Source organism: Leguminivora glycinivorella, chromosome 7 (assembly GCF_023078275.1).
Source record: "Leguminivora glycinivorella isolate SPB_JAAS2020 chromosome 7, LegGlyc_1.1, whole genome shotgun sequence".
Lineage (NCBI taxonomy): Eukaryota > Metazoa > Arthropoda > Insecta > Lepidoptera > Tortricidae > Leguminivora > Leguminivora glycinivorella.
The window spans coordinates 12,869,786-12,893,505 of NC_062977.1; the positions used below are offsets into that span (position 1 = coordinate 12,869,786).

Below are 23,720 nucleotides of genomic sequence, written 5' to 3' on the forward strand. Positions count from 1 at the left end.
AATAATAGGTACGTTTTGTGAAACTGATTTAACTTTGATCATCTTTACTGACCTGACTGACCACTATTTGATCAACAACTTAATAAAATAATTTGTATTCATTTTTATTATACTTTAAAGTCTACTTCAATTAAAACGATGATGGCGTACAAGGAAATAGGTATTTAATTTGTATAAAAAATCGAAAGACTACTAATTGTTCAAGTCTACTCAAAAGTACCTATCCTCATGAAAGAAGCACAATTTACATTTCATTATTTGTTAGGAAACACTCAGTATACTTATCAAACTTATTATCAAATTTTCCAACAATCATGTGTATCATAATTTATTTATTTATTTATTTAAACTTTATTGCACAAAAGAACAACTTAATGTACAAAAGGCGAACTTAATGCCATGAGGCATTCTCTACCAGTCAACCTTTGGGCAAAGCAGAGAAGATTGTAGGCGGTGCATTAAGAGACCAATTTTGAAATATCAATCAAAAGCTAATAATAATAATAACCGGGCAATGTGATAAAAAATGGCGTTTAGACAAACTTGTTAAAACTTATTATCAAAGTGCCCAGCGATTACGTAGCATTATCATAATGACCGGGCAATATGATAAAAAATGGCGTTTAAACAAACCTGTTAAACTTATTATCAAATTGCCCAACGATCACGTAGCAGTATCATAATGACCGGGCAATGTAATAAAAAATGGCGTCAACACAATGATTAATCACTTTGCCCAATACGGCTAGGCATTATTCATAATGTCCGGGCATTATACATAATGCCCTTATTAATCACTTGGTCCATAACAGATACATGTAGAACTCAACATCATAGTGTAGTAATGGAAAAAATGGATCAGTTACAATTGACCCCCAGTTGACATTTGTCCCGCTGTACCTTAAGCTTATATAGCCGTGTAAGCTAAATAAAAACATGCTTCGACCTGCGTCCTTTTCAAATTCTTTGTTAGTACCAAAATAGTGTTCGAGGTCAACACATTTCAAGGTCATAATGTCACTGCGTCTTGAACTCGGCGAACCTTCATTACAAGTATCGATCCTAAGCGGGGGATGTCAAGATAAAATTTTATTTCAGCCGTTGCATTGATCGCGTTTAATAGCAGAGCTAACTTTTAATAATTCTATTCCATCAAAGTAAATTACGTTTAAAATTTCATCGTATTAGATTGTGAGGCTTGAAAATGGCGGGGTCGTTGTCTAGCCTCGAAAATAGATAGTTCGGTGGCAGTGACCTGAGCGCTCCGACTGCACTCCCCATCCCTGGGCTTCAGCACCCTTTTGTCCCTCAGCGGCTCGCCTGTTGATTCGTTGTATTCGGCATTATAATTTAAAAAAAAAAAAATAACACTCTTATTTTATTTAGTAATTTTTCACAACCACATTGGGTGCTTTGTTCGCTTTCCGCCTGCCCTACAAATAAATATATGATCCAAATATTGTGCGTGTCGGTACGGTCATTTAGGGGTTCCGTACCTGAGAAGGAAAAACTAAAAAGGCTCATCAGATCACTTTGTTATCCTTCCGTCTGTCTGGCTGCCTGTCTTTCGGTCAGACTGTCTAGGTCTGTCTCTCTGTCAATAGGTAGGTACACGGGACACTTTTAGACCTTAGTATATGTATAGTTTCAATTTCTAACCGATACGCGTTTCCTAAGATAAAGGGTCTTGACTGACAGGCAGACAGACGGACGTAAGGATTCAGTTTTTCCTTTCGAGGCATGGAATCCTGAGAGACCCACATGAGCGTATTCTACCATTAATAGAATATTATCTGGAAATTTCTATAATAAAGTGACGTTACTAAATTTTATGTTTTAGTGTAGGTACTTAGTAGTAATTAATTATCTAAATTATTATATTTCTAGGGTGGTCTTCTTTATTTGAAATATTTCATCGGGTTTGATTGTTCAACTAGTTTGAGCGTGCAGCACTTTGGCGTATAATGCGTTTTTCACCATTTTGACAAAGTTAGCTCTATCTTTAATACTTTGACAGCGCTTTTTAAAGGTGACTAAAGCAGCTAAATCGCAGCAGAGACTAAAAAAATACATAAGATATTTGACTGAATAATATATTTCGCAATTTTTAAATATTAAAAACAAATGTGGTTACTTGCAATTTGAAACAAAATTTATTTTATGATTTGGGAATTTATTATATAATTTGGAAAATACTTTTTTTTTCTATATTAATAATTTTATTTTGTTAGTTTTAAGATTCAGTTTAATTTAGATTAGTTTTTAATTTAATTTTAATTAATTAATTTATTTGTTTATCGTTTTTTAATTGTATTGTTAACGTTTAATTTATAACTAAATTTTTTTTAGGTTTTGTATCAGTGATTGGCAAATCAATTTTAACGAGATAGTACCTAATGTTTATTTTTTAAAATATATTTAAAAAATCTTAATTTTAGTAAGGTGTAATAACCGCAGGTCGAGAGTGCAGTGCACCCCAGCAAAGGTCAGAGTTAAGGTTAAAGTTGATGTCGGATGGGCGTTGCATCGGCGTCAGCGACGCTGGGCGGGCGGTGCAGGACACCTGAGGGTGAGATGAGGGCGGCGCGGCGCGCGGGCGGCGGGGCGCACGCTGCAGATTCACTTTCGTCCGGCCGCGACCGCCTGCCAGTGAGAGAAAGTTGCCCGCGGCGAGCGGACGAGTCTCGCGTTCGCGGCGCTCGCTGCACGCACGCACGATACGAGTACGCGCCCGGCGCCGGCTTGCAACGTTCCCGCCCAAGCGTTTTATGATTTAAAAAATGTCTTCGGGACTTTTCGTGCGCATGAATCGTTGATGAAGTATGTGTAGAAACTTTTTATGACTGTTTAAAAGTTTTAAGATAGAGACTTAGTTTAATTAAGGAACAATGCAGTGTTATCCGAAGATGTCGCCCAAGCGCGAGCCTATGGACAATGGTTACGAGCCGGAGATGCTGCCCGGCGTGAGGAGGCTGGAGCTGCCGGCGCCGCCGGGGAAGGAGTTCCGCGCGCCGGTGCTGATGCCGGCGCCCACGCACTCCGTGATCCAGTGCATGCGGCCGCCGCCGCCGCCGCCCCCGCCGCAGCCGAGGCTCCACAAGCCGCCGTCCTTCGAGGAACCTTCCAGCTCCATTCCCGATCTAGGTGAGTCTACTACTACCTACTACGATCCATCGCAATAAGGAAGTCACGTTGGACCTAGGTCAATAGGCACATGGCTCTCCGGTGGCAGACGTGTTACGCGCACTAACTGTCACTCTTACTTGAGACTATCGCTACACACACACTATGAAGAAGTGGGCAAGGTTGTAAAATTCACCCTTACTGAATTTAGAGTATTTTTAAGGAACCCTTAATAGATCATGGACCCGTAACTTATTTAGTGATTTTGTCTCTATTCTAGTAATTAGGTAATTAATTTTAATAAATCTACTTAGGTAATTCTAAGTATAAAATATTTTATACTTAAATTGATTTAATTCTGTCACCTTAACCCCTATTTTCAAGGTCTATTTTTACGCGCATGTTTGCATAGATAGTCTTTGATATTTGAGGTCCCATTGGCAATTCCACCAATTTTATTAGTCAGTGAAACAGCGCCCGTGAAAATTACGTTCATGTATATGGGCCATACCTATTTTATCCTTTCGTTATTGCGCCTTTTATGGTCCTCAAATTGTAAAATCAAGTAGGATCGACGTAATATCGATTTCAGCAACGAATAAAGAAAATATTCAAAGATAGCCTTAACAATGTTAACGTTTAATGTGATTCAATAAATGTAAAATTTATCAGGTGATGTCATCTTACATAGGTCGACCTAGCCCTAAATTAAGCATAGCTTGTACTAAGGGTAGATGGTCTGTTTACATCACACATTTGTGTGAGCCTTTACCGGGATCCGAACCTAGAAAATCGGCTTCATTACCAGTATTCCACAGCGATCGTCTTATACTGTTCATCGATCTAATCATAACAGTGTACACGTACAACGTAATAGTTATTTGTTATACAAGGGGGCAAAGTTGTATTTTAACGCCGAGTGTGGAATTGAAAAACGAGCAAGTGAAAGGATTCTATAGTTGAACCACGAGCGAAGCGAGTGGTTCTAGAATAGAATCCTGATCTTGCGAGTTTTTTAACACACGAGAAGTAAAATACATTTGCACCCGAGTGTAACACAAAACTTTCCCCTCACTATAGCGAGGAAACTACAATGCAAAAAATGCATTTATTACTGCTTCCAGTAGTACCACAGGTGGTAAATCATCTTTATTACTAGATTCACCTACTTTTATCAACTTTAAAGCAGTTAATTTGACTTTATTCAAGGTCAAATTACTTTACCCACTAGTGGATAAAATGCGTTTTTACCCGCTGGTATAAGGACAAAACACGTGTTTCCGAGCTAGTGAGGGGAAAATTAATTTAATATCCATCAATTGTCCGAACTGTGAAACGATCCTATTTCAGGAAATAAGAACACCCACCGCGCGCGGAGGCTTACCTACTCCTGAACACTAGGTCACTGTTCCAGGGTCACTATAGGAACAATTTTACTCCGCCTTGACTGAGGATTTATTTATATTTCCTGCTTCGGAAAATTGTAACAGCGCGTCAACAGCTAACAGTGATTTCCGGGTGATGGCGCGTCACGAAGGTCGTATTTATCAAACCACATAGTATTTGTTGCAATGCAATATGGCATAGAAATATTGCAATTATGAGCAGTAATGCAGGTACTCATACTGTATTAATTTTGCGCCTTACACAGCGTAGGTACAAATAATTATACTCTTAAGCGTTTTATGACATATGACATACCTACACAAAATACGCATATATTTATTATCTTTCATAATGTCGGCCGATAAAATGCCAAAAGGTTCAATAGTTATTAATTAAACAGCAGATCACGTCAGTCAATTAATTAGAGCAGATTCAATCGAAACCTGCATAATTATCTTGATATAAGACAAAAAGTCTTAATACCATCTCGAGATGCACGCGTTCACTTTCATAACACATTATAACACACGTGACCTACCTGTTGAAAATAATCCTGTTAACTTTATTTTCGCGGACGGAAAGATTAGATAAATATGGCAAGGTCGCAGCGACGTGTGGTGATGACGCGTCGGTGTCATTGAGGTCAATGTGACATTGGGCAAAATAATAGTCGGTGCTTATCTGACAATGTCAGCGGCGCGGGCGCAGCAGGTGCGCGACCCCTGCACCCTGCTTGTTTGCGAGCCCTGCATATCACCGTATCATTGTTTTGACACTAACTTGTCCGCTGAATCACGTGCCGGTTATTTTGACAGTCGTATGGAGGCACAGGATCAAAATGGCCGACCTGCATCGTACCGGTACGTATCGCGCCTTTTGCCTGTCTGTAGTGTCTGTACAGTAATTGTAAGACAAATGATGTTGATGTTGAAGATAAATTACTTTACGGGTAATTTTTAAAAGCAAAGCTTAGTACATACCTACATATTTCCAGGTGGTAACTGATGCAGGTCTTAACTTACATAGGATCATAAATGTAGAGCAAAAAATAATTTGGTAACTTTAGTTAAAGCTGTAATACTAGGTAATCTATATAATTTCTGATCTGGTTTTGTGATGTGCGGAACTTACCAAGTTTAGCATAAACTACGTAAATTTGCCATACCATCGTTATATTCCACGTGGAATATCACGGACTACCTGCTAATGTTTTATTAGAATGCGTACGCAGAATCACGGTGGTATAAATACCTATTTATGTTTTTGTTTTTAAATTGATACATATCAGATTTATTTATCTACTAAGGACACACATACCTAAGTCCGTAATTAAAATTTGCAACCTAATTTTACCTTGATGTGCGGAAGGTGAACAGATTAACAGATAAGGTTGTATTGATTCTAGCCGTTCTGGCGTGGCCATGGCTCGCTATTTGCAAAAATGCGTTTCTAAACTTGTATATATATTATGTCGGTGTCCGATGCACGATGGTAAGACCAGGAATGTCTTATAGTTCTTGAGTAGTGATAGTGTTTTGACATAATAATCGCAAACCAATTACCTCTAGATAGACAAGACAGGTTAGTTTCAGATGCTTGAAGGGCGTTTGACCTGAACCCAGAAATCGGGGCTCCGTAGACTCAAGAAGTAGAAAAAAAGATTTTCACGATCTGCCAGATAGTTCTATCCGCTACCAAAATATCCATTCTTATCAGAGTAATTTTCGCTTATATGTGAGGACAAGGACACGAATATACGCTTCAACATAATTCTCTGTATAGTAAATATTATTCCTATGTATATGTGTTATCATTATCAACGTAACCTTCTGTAAGAGCAAATTACTTCCTACTGATACGCGATACGTGATTATGTTTCAAGCTAACTGACTATTTGCGTATATAATCGCTTTTGCTCTTCCTGATAGGTATTTATACTAATAGCTAATATTAGATAGATGAAGATAACCTATTAATTTACTTACATTATCTCCAACTCCATTCTAGTGTACCTATATGTGAAAACTATTATTTTGTATTAGTAGTAAAAACCGTTTTAAAAGGGTGGAAAAATACGTCTAAAAGTTTAGTAGTTAATGGTACCTACATTAAACTAAAAATATATAATCTTTCATGTTTTGAGGATCTGTTTTTCACCTACATAGCAATCATTTTAATTATTTCAGTCATTATATAACGTCGACTTGCAAAACAATGATAAGATGGCTCTATCGAGGTGCGAATAAACTAGTCAAGCCAGTGCTAGTACACATAATGGACGATTGAGTACAGGGAAGTGCTCGTAGCAACCTTGGCGGAGGTCACGGCGCGTCACTCGCGACACATAAATTGTTTCATAACATACCTAATCTACTTATTACTATCGATGAGGATCAACCTAACTTTCCCAGAAACTACGTTTTTCCAAGTAGTTTTGTCCCTGAAAGGCTTTTAACCGTTGGTATAGAAACAAGTGAAATTCTGAAAGGTCTATCCATCCCTCCCCCGCCCGCTCACCCCTTCGTGACCGCCGGGGGTCAGGGCCGTACGTTGAATATTTTCGGAAACACGTGTCTGACGCCCACTGTAGTGATAAAGACGAAGTAAGTACGGGTTTGTGGATAAATTCAGCATGATATCATAATTTTAGGACGTCCAATATTTGATTTATTGGGTATCCTTCTAATAGGCACAATAATTGAAAATCAGTTAGGTACATTAGGAAAATATGAACGTATTTTCCTTTAGGATTATCATTTTAAATATCTACGAAGCAAGGGATTGGCTACTTAAGTTGGATGTTAAATTGTAATCTTACTTTATATGCATGTATAATAATTAAAATTTTAACAGGAATAAAGCCATACGATATAATAATAAATCTACGAGTAGCTTTAAATACCTACCGTAATTCATAGAAGCCAAACACTTTTAAACTATACCTTCATGTATATCCGGAAAAGTAATAGAAGCAGATATGTACATACTGATCAATACAACAAATAAAATAATTTAGAATCCTATTCCAATTGAAAAGATATTGTATTGTTTTGATATTGATGTGATATCAGTTCTTCTCGTTCGCTTGTGAATGGATGCGAGCAAGATGCACTGTGCCTAATATCAAGACAAGAACGTCCATATATAATGGAAATATGTCTGTGCCTTCTGTGATTTATATCACTCCATCGGCTCACCATGAGATTTGCGCAGTAAACGTGTAGTACATACGGATGAGACTCAATGACGATGGTAGGTGTTTATGTAGAGAACAACTAGCTATGTACTTCTTTTCAACGTGGAAAACGTAATGATTCGTAGCGAAGGTCGTTGATAAGAAATCCGCAATGTAACATTGCTTTATGCTATTGCTTTTACGCAATAAAATCATAACAAAGGAAAAACATGTGGCCGTAGCCATACACAGATGCAGATTTAAAAAAATAATCATTTTTTATACAATTTGATAGAAAGATACCTAATACTTATGATTTAAAATTAATTTTGGAATGAAATTGTAGTTTCTAAGTAACACGAAAATGTCCGTGAAAATAGGCTTAGCTACTTACCTATCCCTGAAAGAAAAGCAAAGCTGATGGTATGTAGCTTTAATTTTTTAGAGCCCACTATCACACAATATTTGGTTATATAGAACTACAACATACGAACAAGCGACGATAATAGATAACACAAATATAAACGCCAGATTTTGCACGCTCCTCTGTGCGCGTTACACACACCAATACATATTTGACACATTCCACTGTACATAGTATACATACCTACACCGTACGAGTATATCGGCATTTTTCCAGGAAAGTCAGAGCACTGCTAAAACCAGCCAGTGTAAGCCTAATCCAATCGCGGAAGCAATCACAGCGGAGATGTGTCCATGACCCACCGCCACAGCGTAGAGCCCGTGTTGCTATGGGCACTGGCGATCGATGGCTCCCGGGTGCATCGGGACCTTGAGCCTGAGCCTTCAGCCTTGAGCGCGAGCAAGGCTGGGACCTTCACGGTTAGAGGTCTTGCCCGGGCAACGTTTGCTCTATCATAAGGGTTATTTTATTTCATGTTGGCGGAAAATTTTCGGCATATGTTACAGTGTCAGCGGTACCCTTTGGATTGAAATATTAGCTTAAGCTTGTGGTGATTACATCAGATGTGTTTTTTTTGCAAAATACATAGTTGAATGTTTTTAAAGAGATTTTTAAGTAATACGGACAATTATAATAAAATGAATATTTTAAAGATATCAACATGGTTACCGTGGATCATTATTCATTAAAATTAAAATATTTATATTTATTCTGTTTTATTTATTTTATAACCAGACGGCCAATTCTATTTAAGACATTAGGTTCACTACTTAGGTTTACCTAACTATTTACTATTTGTAACGTCGCTAATTACGAGTAGTACGAATTAAAACAAGGACTATTAGAAGACGACTTCATTTGTTTTTTTCCATAAGCCACCGTGCAATTTAGCAAATGGCTGACAAATCATCATTGTCATGCGTGTCATGCGTGTCAATGGCCGCAAATGTAATAATTTTTTAAGAAAAATAAACCGCCGCTTTTGGGGTTCTGGTGAAAGGTACTTGCGAATGTTGGATTACGTAGAAATGTGTAGGTAATTTTTAAAACTGCTTTTAATATAAATCCTTGATTATTTGATGGAAACAAACATTTAATGAATATAAGTATTACGTATACCGTTAAGGTTTTAGGAGTTTCCTCAATTCCTCATTAATCCGATATCCGATTTAAGAAATCGAGCTTGACAGAATTTGACTTGAAAACTCAAAATGTAAGCATAACAAAGAGAACAAATCTCCTAACAAATAAATGTCACAATTCTGAACTTAAATGCATGCTGTTATTATAAAAATACGAAAGTCACTATAAGTGTGCCGTTCAGATTTGAGGAGTTCCGTTCTGATCATCATCAGAAGTTCCACTGCACCAAATGTCACTGTTCTGAACGTAAACGCAAGCTGTTCTTATAAAAACACCAAAGTCATTATAAGCGTGCCGTTCAGTTTTGAGGAATTCCGTTCTGATCTTCATCAGCAGTTTCACTGCACCAAATGTTACTGTTCTGAACGTAAGTGCATGCTGTTCTTATAAAAATACCAAAGTCACTATAAGTGTGTCGTTCAGATTTAAGGAGTTCCGTTCTGACCATCATCAGCAGTTCCACTGTACCAAATGTTACTGTTCTGAACGTAAGTGCATGCTGTTCTTATAAAAATACCAAAGTCACTATAAGTGTGCCGTTCAGATTTAAGGAGTTCCGTTCTGACCATCATCAGCAGTTCCACTACACCAAATGTCACTGTTCCGTACGTTAATGCATGCAGTTCTTATAAAAACACAAAAATCACCATATGTATGCCTTTCAGATTTGAGGAGTTCCCTCGATTTCTCCAGGATGCCATCATCAGAACAAGGTTCTGATAAATGAGACCAATCTGTATGCACATATAAAATGTCAAAATCGGTTCAGTAACGACGGAGATATCATGGAACAAACATAAAAAAAATACAGACGAATTGAGAACCACCTTCCTTGAGATTTGGGTGCGGCGGTTAAAAAATAAAGGCTCCTAAATAATGGTTGTATTGGAGGGAACACACTCACATGAGCACCCCAGTCTCAAATCACAACTTATGACTCTTATGAGGTTAGGACAGTGTAACAAGTATGCCCCGTAACAGGAACAACACATTTAACTGTAGGTTGCACAAACTCAACTGATCAAAAATTGTCGGCACTTTTAAATATTACTATTGGCTTACCCGGATGTATTTATCAATACCAAACATACCGATGATCTTTTAAATAGAACAGAATATTACTGTTTTTTTTATTGAAAAATTAAAAAAAAAAATCTTTAGGTTTGGTAATTCAAATATGTCTAATTACTATATTCAAGTTCAATTTAATTCAGGGCGCCGATTTATTTTAATCAATTCGTTAAAGTTTTATACTGTTAATTGTTACGATACGACTTTGAGTTTTCCTGCGTAGAAATTTACTCGACAATTTTCGGGTGTGTGCGCTTAGCAGGCTGCTCGAGGTAAAATTGTTTTGGAAGTATGTACATCTTTTCTTGAGAACGGAAAATTTATTCTTGTAAGTACCTAACGACACAACGAACTTTGAGACTGAAACCTAAAAAAGTAAAAAGTTTTTTTAACCCACATTTTATTTTCGGAGGACTGACCTCTACATTAGACGTGTGCGCCGATTAAAAAATGATCGGCGGCGGCGTTTGTCAAAAAATCGGCGGCGGCGGCGTATTTTCGGCGTGAATTCGGCGTGACCTTGATTTCATGTTTCTTATATAAAATTCATTTATTTGTTTTTATTCTTGAAAATTTGATCAATACAGGTGTACTACTTACACTTTTATATAAAATATGAGTTAAATAACACATATAAGTGAACACGGGATAGGAAAAGACACTTTCGAGTATACCCAAATATATATAAATATAATAAATATATAAGACAATATTTCGAGGAGCCATGAAATCTTGAATGGATTCAATGGTGATCTAGATGAAAAGATAGCAGAAGATCCAACAGGGAAAGTTCTTGGCTCTCCAGATGTGGTATTCTCGTAGTGCTGTAAACAATTGTGTCAAGTCGTATGCCAGATCAAAGTCGTCACGATCATAGATCTTCCCCCATATCCGGTTTTTCGCATCTTTCTTAGTGCTTAATACAGAATATTTTAATAAAAGTAAATTATATGTATTGGAAATTGCATAAAAAGTCCAAAAATGTAATCAAATACTAAGTTTGAGCAATTTATTTACCAAGGTCACGCCGATTTCACGCCGATTAATAATCGGCGGCGGCGGCGTGGCCAAAATTACCGGCGGCGGCGGCGCGCCGGCGCGGCGCACACGTCTACTTTACATTTGTAAAACTTTTAGCAAGCTGTGGTTCAGCCAGCACGCGGCTTAGAAGCCATAGGTGTAGAATACTTGTTAATAATAAAAGCTAGAGATGGGCCGATATGGACTTTGCCGAATACGAATATTCGGCCGAACATTCGGTTCAGCTCTTACCGAACCGAACATTCGGCCGAATATTCGGTTACGCCATATTTTGAAAGCGGATGTTAAGATTAAAACTATTAAATTATTGATAATGATTACATAATTATGTTACTACAATTAAGTTTTTATGATTTAGTGGATAACTAAAACTTAGTTAAAACCAAGGACCATTTAATACTAGACTGATATAGCCCATATAAAAAAGCGTACCCCTGAAAAAAGCTTAGTTTTTGCTTTAAAACTAGATGGCGTTGTTTCGTAACCCGGGAGTGGAAAAAAACATATTTTCACACATATTTTTACTTGTTTTTATATTATACTATAAATAACTATCAAAAAACTTTATTTTAATATCAAAATATTGGCTCAAAACACAATTTTTACAAAATATATTTTTTGGTCGGCCTCGACGTAGTTGTGATCGCTTCGCTGGCTAAGTTTGTTCGCATGTTGTCTAATTATTGCCAAATAAAATGACTAGATGACGTTGGTGGACTAGGAAAATGTCACATCCGTTTCGTTGTTCATTAATATAATATACTTAGTGATAATAAACCTATATGTTGAGCTCAAATACGTTCAACAGAACGCAATCATTGTGCCAACAGATGTGACATCTGACATCCATGTCACATCACGAATGTCATTGTATGATTTATTGAATATTCATAATATATGGATATTAAATATTTTAGAATCGCAGCAGCAATGCGAGTAGAGATACAGAATTAATAACTGTATAAATTAATAATTGTATGACCAATGACCTCATACATAAAATTACCAGTTTAGGTGACAGAAGGCGAATCCAATTTGTAAACATTAAATGTGCTAAGGAAAAGAATCTTTCCGATTTTCAACGGGACACGGCTGAAGGGGCGAGCTGGTTTCGACTGCGCCCATGCATCTCAATTGTCCAGAAAATTCATTCGAAGATCATTTTGCTTATAATAATCTGAGTAATCACAGTGAATGGTTTGACAGTATTTCAGCTAACATGTAGAGAGACTTGCTAGCTTCGTCGGTCAGGCTTCGTCTTGGACACAACGCGGATGGTTAGGCCGCCAGGTGTGGCACTTTGGATTACGTTTTTATAATAAATTAATGATAGTTTGTATTGTTTTGGTAATATATTTGCTACTCGTATACTACTCGTTTGGTACTCGTATAAACCTAAACTGAGATAATAAATGAATAAAAGGAAATAATTAGTGAAACTCTGACATAAGTAATAATTAATGAGACTAAATGCGTTTTCACATTATCCGATCCGATATCGGATGTAGGACTGATACCCCATACATTACAGGCGCTATCTTGGATTTTTTCCATTTAAATCCTTCCGACATCCGATATCGGATCGGATAATGTGAAAACGGACTAAGACAATAGATACCTTGTTAGTGTTATATATCTATGCCTATGTATATCCCACCAAAAACACTCTGTAAAAAATAGCCGTCTCGATGGAGCTGCTTGTTTATCTCTAAAAAGTAATGAAATCTACATAAAGTTCCTTACTGCGATTTCTTTATTATTATAGTTAACTAGCCTTTGCCCGCGGCTTCGCTCGCGTTAAATTCGAAAATCTCTCCACAAACTTCCATCCTCCATTCTAAGGAAGTGGGGGGATATAAAAAGAGACAAAAAGTAGCCTATGTCAAGTATTATGTCACTTTCCATCCCTTCAACTATCTCCACTTAAAAAATCACGTCAATACGTCGCTCCGTTTTGCTGTGAAAGATGGACAAACAAACAGACACACACACTTTCCCATTTATAATATTAGTATGGATGTTGTGTGACTTGGCCGTTGAAGTGTAGCGGTGCTGGCGACAGATTGTCATGGAGCACCTGGTTATAAACTTCTTTATACCCTTTGTGTATAAAGAAGTTTATAAGTTTCATATTCGATGGTCCGAGCTAAGGTTCGTAAAGCCATGAAGCCGAGCTGATAATCATTGTCGCTAAACGCCGATCGAAACGCAGTCTGAAGTGGGTGATAAACGTACGATACGAGCAGGTATGCGTACTTATGGCTCGACGACCTTTTTCGATTGTGTGTCACCGTAAGTACGCGTAAAAACCGCTGCGCATAGTAGTCGACCATCCAACGCGTACTTGCTCGTACGCCTATCACCCACTTGACGTCGCGCCAACACTTTATGGAAAAAGCGGGTTTTCGACAACTACCAATAAGATTTTAGACATTCAAAAATCTTCAATAATACTCAAATGTTTCGGTCGCACTCGTTCAAATATAGGATAGGATTGGTATGAGCGAGACGGTCAGGAGATTGATTGTCAACATGATATCTATCATAAACACCGTTCGAAATGGCTTCATTAAAATCTAAATTTTAAATATATTGAAAGTAATATTACTAATCATTGACGTCACGCTCAAAATGAAAGAGATAGAAAATTTGACAGTATGGTACTCTTTTGCATGATTGTCATAATTCAAAATAAGAACGATGGCTTGCGTTGTAAACAGGGACTGAAACATGACACGGGCCCCTAGCGTCATCTATTGGGACCGTGCGCGACGACAACGCCACGTGACAGTGACAATATTGTAACCGCTGTGAAGCGAGAAGTAAGTAAACATTGTGAAAAAATTAATGAAATCTTGTGCTATTTTACTACATTAGACAATTTTGGACGATGGTGGTTACAAACATTATCGCCAATAACATTAAATCGTTGTTTTCAGTGAGAAATTAACAAACTGGTGACTAAAACGGGGTTTCGAGCCATCGCTCAAGAAAACATTTTCCAACCTGAGACGATGAATAAAGGTAATAAATTGGTGCTAGCTGGGCATTTTCTACAGATTGAAAACATTATTCCACCATTTATACCTATGTGCAATAAAGTATAAATAAATCATTGGCTTTTGAAATAGTTGATCAGTTCACTGCTATTCTGTCATTTTCATAGGCTACTTACTTATAGGAATTATAAATATCATTGCAGGGCATAGGGTTTATTGTAAAATAAAAACAAACTTGCTATAATAACGTTTAATTATAATATACATTACAAAAACTTCTTTCATTTACTTGAAAATATTGGAGGTTTACCAGATATCACATCAAATACAATCATGAATGCGATGAAATAAGTTCTCAGGAATTTTATTTAAAATGTGATAAGCCTTCAGTGGATGGACTGCTTCTGCTTCTATTGTTATCGTGCTCCTTCTTCCCATTGAAACCTCGATATTTACGCATTTTCGTCAATCCGTTTCGATTTGTAAACAGGAGCACAGATGAGGAAACAAATAAAATGATTTTCGAACATAACTGGGATTGGTTTCCACGTCGGCTTTTCTACCTCCAATAAAATTTGCACTATAAATTCACCGTAAATTCAATTCAATACTTGTATCAAATGATTACGCACTATAAGTAAAACTTCAGAGATTGGACGACCCTTTTCTTCTTACGGCAACTATTCACTTAAACGGTGGTTTCGTTTCCACCACGGTCTTGGAAATAGCTAGAATTTAGTCGCTACTTTTCTTGGAGTTATTACAATTCGCCATAACAAATTTTACTGGGCCCGTATTAAATTTATCTCAAAAACGACATGAAAATGTTTACTGCAATATGGATTTGACAGCGCAAGTCAGCGACTAAGATGTCAATTTTGGCCGTAGTGAGCGCTGTGATCGTTTTAGCTACCCCCTCCACCCGCTTTGCACCCTGCCAATATACTTTTCACTGTATCACTTGTAATGCCGTTGAACTACCGCGTGCGTATTTAAATAAAAAACGACATTTTTATTCAAATGACACTCTTAGTGACATCTAGTGACATAGATTTACGGCTGCCAACGGGGTACGGTATTTAGTATGGACTCTGCTGGTCCTTTATAATCGTCCTTGGTTAAAACAATTCTTCTCAACTCTTAAACTACGGTTTTTTAACTTTTTACTAAACAATTGTATTCATATTTTGACGCATAGGTTTCTCTCTTTTTATCAGTTCCTTAAAAACCTACTAAAATAGGAGCTTATTATCTAATGGAATATGTAAGATCTTCATTTTACTAAGTTTATTCGGTAAATATTCGGCAATGCAACCGAATTATTCGGCCGAATACGAACATTGAAAAACTTGCCGAATATGCCCAATACCGAATATTTACCGAATATTCGGCCCATCTCTAATAAAAGCTTTTGTAAAAAAATATACATTCAATGACATTCAAGTAAAAGTGAAAAACTTAAGAAAGTCACCTGTTGTATGTGTGAGTGACGTGTTCGAATAGGCGTTTGTTTTGTTTGTGTTACTAATTTTAAATATGTGTTCTCTATTCGAACACGTCACTCACACATACAACAGTACCGTTACCATGGGCTGCCCAAGTGAGAGCCGTATTACTTTACTCAGAAAGTAAGTGAGTTTACGTTTGTTTACAATATATTGTGCCTAACTTCACACCAAAGAAGCTGTTTCTATCTCTTTCTAAGTTTATCAATAAACGGAGAAAGAACTATAGGCGAATGCTACGCCTCTGGTGTTTACGCGATGGAACTAAATCATAAGTAAATGTAATTTACCTATCGAAATCTGTCAATATAGGGTCTACTGCAAATTTCGAAACATATGCACTGAGGGATTCTTCCTCTTTCACTTTATACTGATAAGAGTAAAAGAGACGCATGTCCACATTTCGATAACTTCAGTATTCGGTAGTAGGCCTCAAACCATAGACCAAGTCATTCTAACGTGACATTTCTGTCAAGTTATACAAAAATCACACGGAATTTTTACGATTATATTTGCAGTTTTAAATAAAATTATGACTAACATATTGCATTGCATTAATTTATAATATTACGTGAAATTCAAGATTAGCTAAAATTGAATAAAAAGATAAACCAGTGAAAAAATCAAATAAGGTAATAAGTTATTTTTGGCCATCATTTTGTACTATTTACAATGTTTACAATTGAGATGATTATATTGCTCAAAGCAGTTTTTGGTTTCAGAAAGATGACGGAAGCTATGATTAAAATCAATATTTCCGAACAAATCGTATGGTATTCAGTCAACATGGAAGATGGTTCAATTGATATTAATACTGTGGCACTCTGGCAGTTACGCTACTCAAAACCTGAGGGCAGCAGAGGGGAGCAATACCAATTTATAGGTGTTTTTGTTCCGCGATGCACTTAATGGTATTGTTAGCCATGATCATCACGAGTATATGTATACAACTCCAAAAAATAATCCTGTTATTTACTAAAATAAAGTATTTCATTAATTGACTTTGTTTATTTGTGATGTTCTCGAGTAGTAAAGAAATAGAAATATTTTTACAGAAAAAGGGTACACTATCATCTTATATAGAATTAGCTTTTGCCCGCGGTTTCGCTCGCGTACTAAAAAAATTCTTATTCAAACATATACAAATAATAAAATTTTCATTTGGATCCGTAGGTTTCTATGCAGACGTTTGTCTGCGTTTATTTCGATTACTCATATTACTATTGTTTTTAAAAAAGAAATGCTTGCAGTGGTTGTACAAATGTTACACAGCGACCACAGCGTAGGTAGTAGGTACGAGTAGGTATGTATAATATATACACTGAGGAAACTACATATTGTACAACAGAACTCACATAGCTCCGTATCTCGGCACTATTGTCGGTGGGTAAGAAGTACTTTCTCGCATTATCGCTTACAATTACCGATTGCCGACTAATTACCCCTATCCCTAACCCTACCCCTATCCCTATCCCTATTAGGGTTTGCTCCCGGGAAATACCGGTACCGAAAGTACCGGGAATTCCCGGGATTTTCAGCCAATCAAAGAACCGGGAAATGAACTTGACTTGAAGGCTCGTAAACCCTATAATTTATGAATTTATTATGCACACTATTGGCGCTTTGTAAATAATTTGTAATTGTTCAAAAATACTTCTTTTCATTCATAAAACATTGTATTGTGTAGTTACTAAATGTCATAAGTTTAGCATTTCAATATGTGCAATATTACTTTTATGATTAATAACAAAGTAATTGTTATTCCTGTAATTGTTTCTTCTGCTGTATGTTGTATTAAATATTGTATGTTTGCGCTGATGGCCAAGTTGCCAATGCTCCCAATAAATAAAAAAAAAAATTAGCTTTGTCAGTTTTGACACAAGGACTTAGCTGAAATGTCAATCGTTGACGCTAAACCATGGACTTTAAATCTATGCGCTAAACGCCGATCGAAATTCAGTCTAGCTCTGTCATGTCAATACGGAAAAGTGATAGAGATAGCTAAGCTACGATAACGATGTTATCATAATCGTTTGTGCATTTGGCTACGTGCCCTGCCAAAAAATTAGATACAATTTTTACTTGTTTGCTTTTTCTACTCACTTTTGTATCAAATTATAATCTTCATATACACCCCATAATGGCCTAATCGCCTTCAAAAGTTCTACTATACCTTACCTTAGACTTTGTCGTTACCTATGTCGATGTCGTTGTAATTGATGTTTGATATTTACGTAAACGCTGAATTTTAGGTTTTTAGTTTTCGTTTCACGTCAATTTATTAAATACTTAGCCTGTTACTCAAGAATATTACAAAATAAACAAAGTCACAGAATGAGATACTTTATTTCAGTAATAGGATATTTTTTTTGAAGTTTTTTCCTTTGGTTCGGTTCTAATACATACCCACGAGATATGGTGTTATGGTGACTATTAGGTACAAGTATTGTGCATTGAGGAACTAACATGCCCATGAATTCGTACTGCCTGCTGCTGTAGGTAATCAGTTGATTCTTAACTGCCTCATTCATTATCAATTTGAATAATCTTCTACGTTGGGTTTGCTGAATACCATACGGCTGGCATGGAAATACTGTTTTCAATAATATCTTCTTTTTCTGAAAGCAACCAATATAATCATCTCAACTGTAGCTAAACAGTACAAAATGATGAATAAATATACCTAACTCATTACCTTTGTAAAAGTATCAAGCACGGGTTTCATCACTGGTTTATCTTTTTATCGAACTACTGACTAACTGCTACATTTAAGCTGTTCTTTAATTTCACGTAATATTATAAATTAATACATATTTGTCATAATTGCACTTAAAATTGCAAATATAATCGTGAAAATGTTGTGGGATTGTTATATAATTTGACAGTAATGACACATCAGAGTGAATTGGTGGTTTACTTTTACGTTAGTGACTGTCATGATTACTCACGTAAAGTATTGAGTTTTCACTAGAGACTGTCAAATAGTTCTGGTTCTATTGACTTCATACAGTTAGAAAGAGAGCGCCTTAGCTGTAAAGTTAGGAACGTATTGAAAACTCGGACTAAACACGTTAATAACTTATGGTACCGATGAAAATTTTAGTACGTGAGCGTTTCCGCTTAGAGCGCTGTTCAGATTTTCCATACATTTTCCGTAACTCTCACTGAAAACGTAACGTATTTTTTAACTCAAAAAAGTCATGGTAAGGCTACTGGTGACTTTCTTAAGTTTTTCACCTATAGCGTTTTTATTACCTCGCAGAAATTGCTATAAAAATGTAAGTCGGGTTTTACATTAACAATTAGGGCTTAGTTTCATTAAATTAGTAAATTAAGCAATTTATTTTTATTCCATTATTACTTAAATATAAAGTATGTTGCAACGCATTAAAGGTTTCCAAATAGTTAATTATTGCCTACGTGATATGTTTGACACATAATTATATATTTAATATTTTAAATTACAGTAGCTTATCAAAATAAAAATAATAAATATTTAAGCGGAAAGGTACTAAGGTAACGGACCCAATCATGGACAGTTTAAGAAAAATTTTCGCCTGTTTTTGATATTTCACTGATAAATGTAAAAATTCTACCGCTAAGCGTGTTAAATATTGAATGTCCTATCCTTCTTTTACATTTCAAGCGTATTGCAGAATAGATACTCGTATTGGTTTCTTTATAGTTAACAAATTAAAACTAGGTGTTTTTTCTCCAATTATGGACGGCAGTTCTCCAGTAATGGATCCCCCATTATGGACAGTGAAATAAGTTTAACATTTTAAGCCAACTGATACTCAATGAGTCAATTTTATATACCATAAATAAAATTAGTTTGGGTTATTTTAACATAGGATTGTTTCTTGTAAATTTTGGTTTTGTAAATTGTTCCTTGTCCATCATAGGAGGTACGCAGTTTTTCGGTTCCAGTAATGGACACTCGCAAAATAACGCTATTTCTTTATATCTTTGGAGCAACAAACTAGTATGTTTTATACCTTATCGCAATGCTTAATGCAGTAAGTAAAAGTCATTCAAGTTTACACCGAGTATTATTTTTTTATTATTTTATACATTAACTCAACTCTCTTAGCAACATTACTAAGAATTCGTCTTGATATTTTTTTCAGTTAACTGGTGAATTTTATCTTGTCGCTAAATCCTTCAGAAATAACCGAATTAATTGAAACTTCAAAATGAAACAGCTCTACAACTCTAGTTTATGGTACATTGCCGTCAGTTTTTAGAAACTAATTTTAGATACTTATTTTTAAGGATTTGCGTTTTTTGTCCATAATGGCATCACCGTCCATTATAGGGTATTTTACATTATATTTCATTGTATAGTTGTAGAAATACTTTATTAGCGACCCCTAGTGCGTCAGATTTATAAAATATTGACAACCGGCTAAGTGCCTCATATACATACAGTGTGTAAATCAAACAATGTAGAGGCGAAACCGCACTGCAAAAAGAGCGTGTGTTCAATTAATTGTGTCTTGACTCTTAGAGCTTCACGCTTCCATGAAACCTGATTTACATTGTCCGTCCTTGACCGAAGAACCTTTAGACGTCAGCGACTCAGGCAAAGAATTAAATCACGTATAGCCACCAAAACTTACGCCGAGTTGACGGCACTCGTTTTGTTATGCACGCGGCGATAAGCAGAGTGATTTGCAAACAATGCACTCTCAAACAAGTCCTTTTCACAGTGCGATAGTTCTAGGACCACTAAAGGGTTGTGTAGAAAACGAACCTTCGTCACCAGGAGTGCAGAGCGTGCGAGGTGGTCGTCGTTCGGACGCCCTTGTCACGTCACGACGCTGCACCGCGGTCGGGTCAATGCACAGAGTACCAACCCACACAGACATAATGTGGGAATGCAACGTTCATTTATTGACTTAGTTTACTTTTCTTGTAATAGAAAAATAAATATCGCATGTGTCGTACAAACATTGCGAAGATTTAATTGTTTTTTAGTGGATTTAATATTAAGAAGAGTTTTTTAATAAATTATATTGCCCTATGAATGTTTTATAGGTAACTCATCGTTTTATACGTCTGACTGTGTGTTCTTTCTTGATCTTGTCTCGTGTTTGCAGTAAAAAATCCAGATATACATAAATATCTAAACTAAAATTAAACTCAAAATTAAATAACTGCACTAGTTTAATTATAATAAAAATCTTGTTACTTGTTTAGGCACTTTTTATTTTAAAACTGACTTGACTTTCCAAACATCAAGGTCTTGCAAACGGCAGGTCGTCGTCCTAAGAGGTCAAATGAAAGAGAAACGTTTAATAATTTCACAGGATACAAGCCCGCTTGGATGTACAATTCAATAACATATACACATGTACCTGCACGAATTGAGCAACCCAAAAATAAACACTTGTGCATGTTACGAATCTTTTGTCAAATTTTGAGGACAATTCACATAATATAATAAAGAGAAAAGTTGTGACTACATATCGCTACTTCGACTTGTTACTTCTGCCAACTCAACATGAAGAATAAAAAATTCTTGAAATAAAAATTATACCTACTGCATTCATTGGTGCTATACTGAAATAAATCATATTCTTATTTTTATTTAAATATCGCATATCTATAAAATTGTTTTGGCTGTTGGTATTAGAATTTAATAAAATTTACATATCCCAACAAAACTGTGAATACTTGCTAATTGAGTAGTTACTGACTTGATCGACTTAACTCTCAAAATATCTACGAAAAAGCCTAGTCTATTAGATGGACCTACGTTATCAAAGATATCCTTGACAGAGGACTATCAATACAACGCCACCGTTCACCACCAACAAACTAAATCAAACAGCTCAGACACATTCAACCAATGGAAAATGTGTAACTATAAACACGTGCAATTCCGACGTCAGAAACGCATTAGCAACATGCACAGAATGCAGCCGTCCCTCTCACACTTGCTAGTCACAGATATGTCTGTCGAAGTGCATGTGATTGCAGCGCGTCAATTTCTTGGCACATTCAGTCTCTTCGACGGTTCAGTCGCCCTGGTAGTTCTAAAGTGAAACTAACAGTTCATGATTACTGTTTGATCAAACATGTCACTCAGCTGCAAGTTTGCCTGAACTGAACTATTTTTTAGGGTTCCGTAGTCAACTAGGAACCCTTATAGTTTCGCCATGTCTGTCTGTCCGTCCGTCCGTCCGTCCGCGGATAATCTCAGAAACCGTTAGCACTAGAAAGCTGAAATTTGGTACCAATATGTATATCAATCACGCCAACAAAGTGCAAAAATAAAAAATGGAAAAAAATGTTTTATTAGGGTACCCCCCCTACATGTAAAGTGGGGGCTGATTTTTTTTTTCATTCCAACCCCAACGTGTGATATATTGTTGGATAGGTATTTAAAAATTAATAAGGGTTTACTAAGATCATTTTTAGATAATACTAATATTTTCGGAAATAATCGCTCCTAAAGGAAAAAAAAGTGCGTCCCCCCCCCCTCTAACTTTTGAACCATATGTTTAATAGGTTCAGTAGTTTTTGAGAAAAATACGGAAAACTACGGAACCCTACACTGAGCGTGGCCCGACACGCTCTTGGCCGGTTTTTTTTAGTTATTTTGCCACACATAGCATTTTAAGTTTTCTGTACCGTCTTATAAAAGAACTCGTAGTTTCATATTCAACTGCGAGTAAATTATATACTTAATTAATTACATATTTAAATACCTACCTACCTATCTATTACCATTTTAATAAAAAAAAATTTGTTCGCTTTTACAGAAAGTCAGACTTAGATCGTATTCCTAAATTATATTTTTTCTTGTAAATACCTATGAATTGCGATACTGAGTCAGTGATTAATTTGAGTTTACAAAATCGACGAATGTAATATCAAGTAATATATACCTAAAATTATGATTATTTAAATATAATGATGATAAGTAAATAATGTTTTAGTAAACATCGCTAGCGGTGGAGCCCCGTATCGGGGTGGCTCCGTACCACGCGCGCCGCTCGCTTCAAATGCAGTTCACTTCAGTGCAACTGAGTACTAGGGCATCATAACACTCAAGAGCACTGTATGCACTTTTACTTATATACACATATATATAAGCATTGATATATTCTGGTTGAGAAACAGCGATAGGAGTGTTGTATATATTTATTATGAAAAATAGATGATAATCTTGCCTCAGATATAAAGCAGAATTTCTGTTTCGAAAATGAAAACGTAATTATTCGGCATGTCATTTACTATTTTCTTGTCTTGTTTATCAGTCGTTAATAAACATAATACTTATAATATATTCTTAAAAGTGCCTACATAAAAACTACAAAAAATATACTATCAATTAGGTATAAATCCAAGTAAAACCTTTAAAAAAATTACCCCAATATTTCGTAAATAAAATAATATGTAGATAGGTAGACTTAATTAGCGAATTATCTTATATACCTAATGAAAGAAAATTAAGCAGGTGTCAATGAATTATTTATTTAAATTGCATATTGCAAAACACATGTAGTGTATACCTAGCGTATAGTTTTTGTTTCTTTTTCATTATCCTTTACATTATAAAATAACATGTACTGTAGTTCTTTGTATTAGTTACATTACACACGATGTCTGTAGTCAGTAATGTTCAATTTATATAAAAAGTATAGGCGGAATATTTTTGTTAGCGCATAATTGTTATGAGAAAGTCCTACTGTCCCGATTGTTAGCGGATAAACTAACTGATCAATTTGATCGAGTCATAACATTCACTTGTAAAAATATTTTTCTTTACTCCCATTGATCCATATAGTATAATGGTGATTGAGATGAGTCTCATTTAAGAAAGCGTGAGAGTTACACCGCCC

General features: G+C 36.0%; 1 protein-coding gene across 1 annotated transcript in view; it reads left to right on the plus strand.

Moving 5' to 3' along the window:
- Positions 1 to 2,667: 2,667 nt before the first annotated feature.
- The window catches only part of LOC125227779 (ecdysone-inducible protein E75), a 132,256-nt gene continuing 111,203 nt past the window's right edge, over positions 2,668 to 23,720 (plus strand). The window contains exon 1 of the mRNA XM_048132112.1: positions 2,668 to 3,144. Within this exon, the coding sequence (XP_047988069.1) occupies positions 2,889 to 3,144 (256 nt within the window). The 5' untranslated portion in view covers positions 2,668 to 2,888. The remainder of the gene's footprint in view (positions 3,145 to 23,720) is intronic.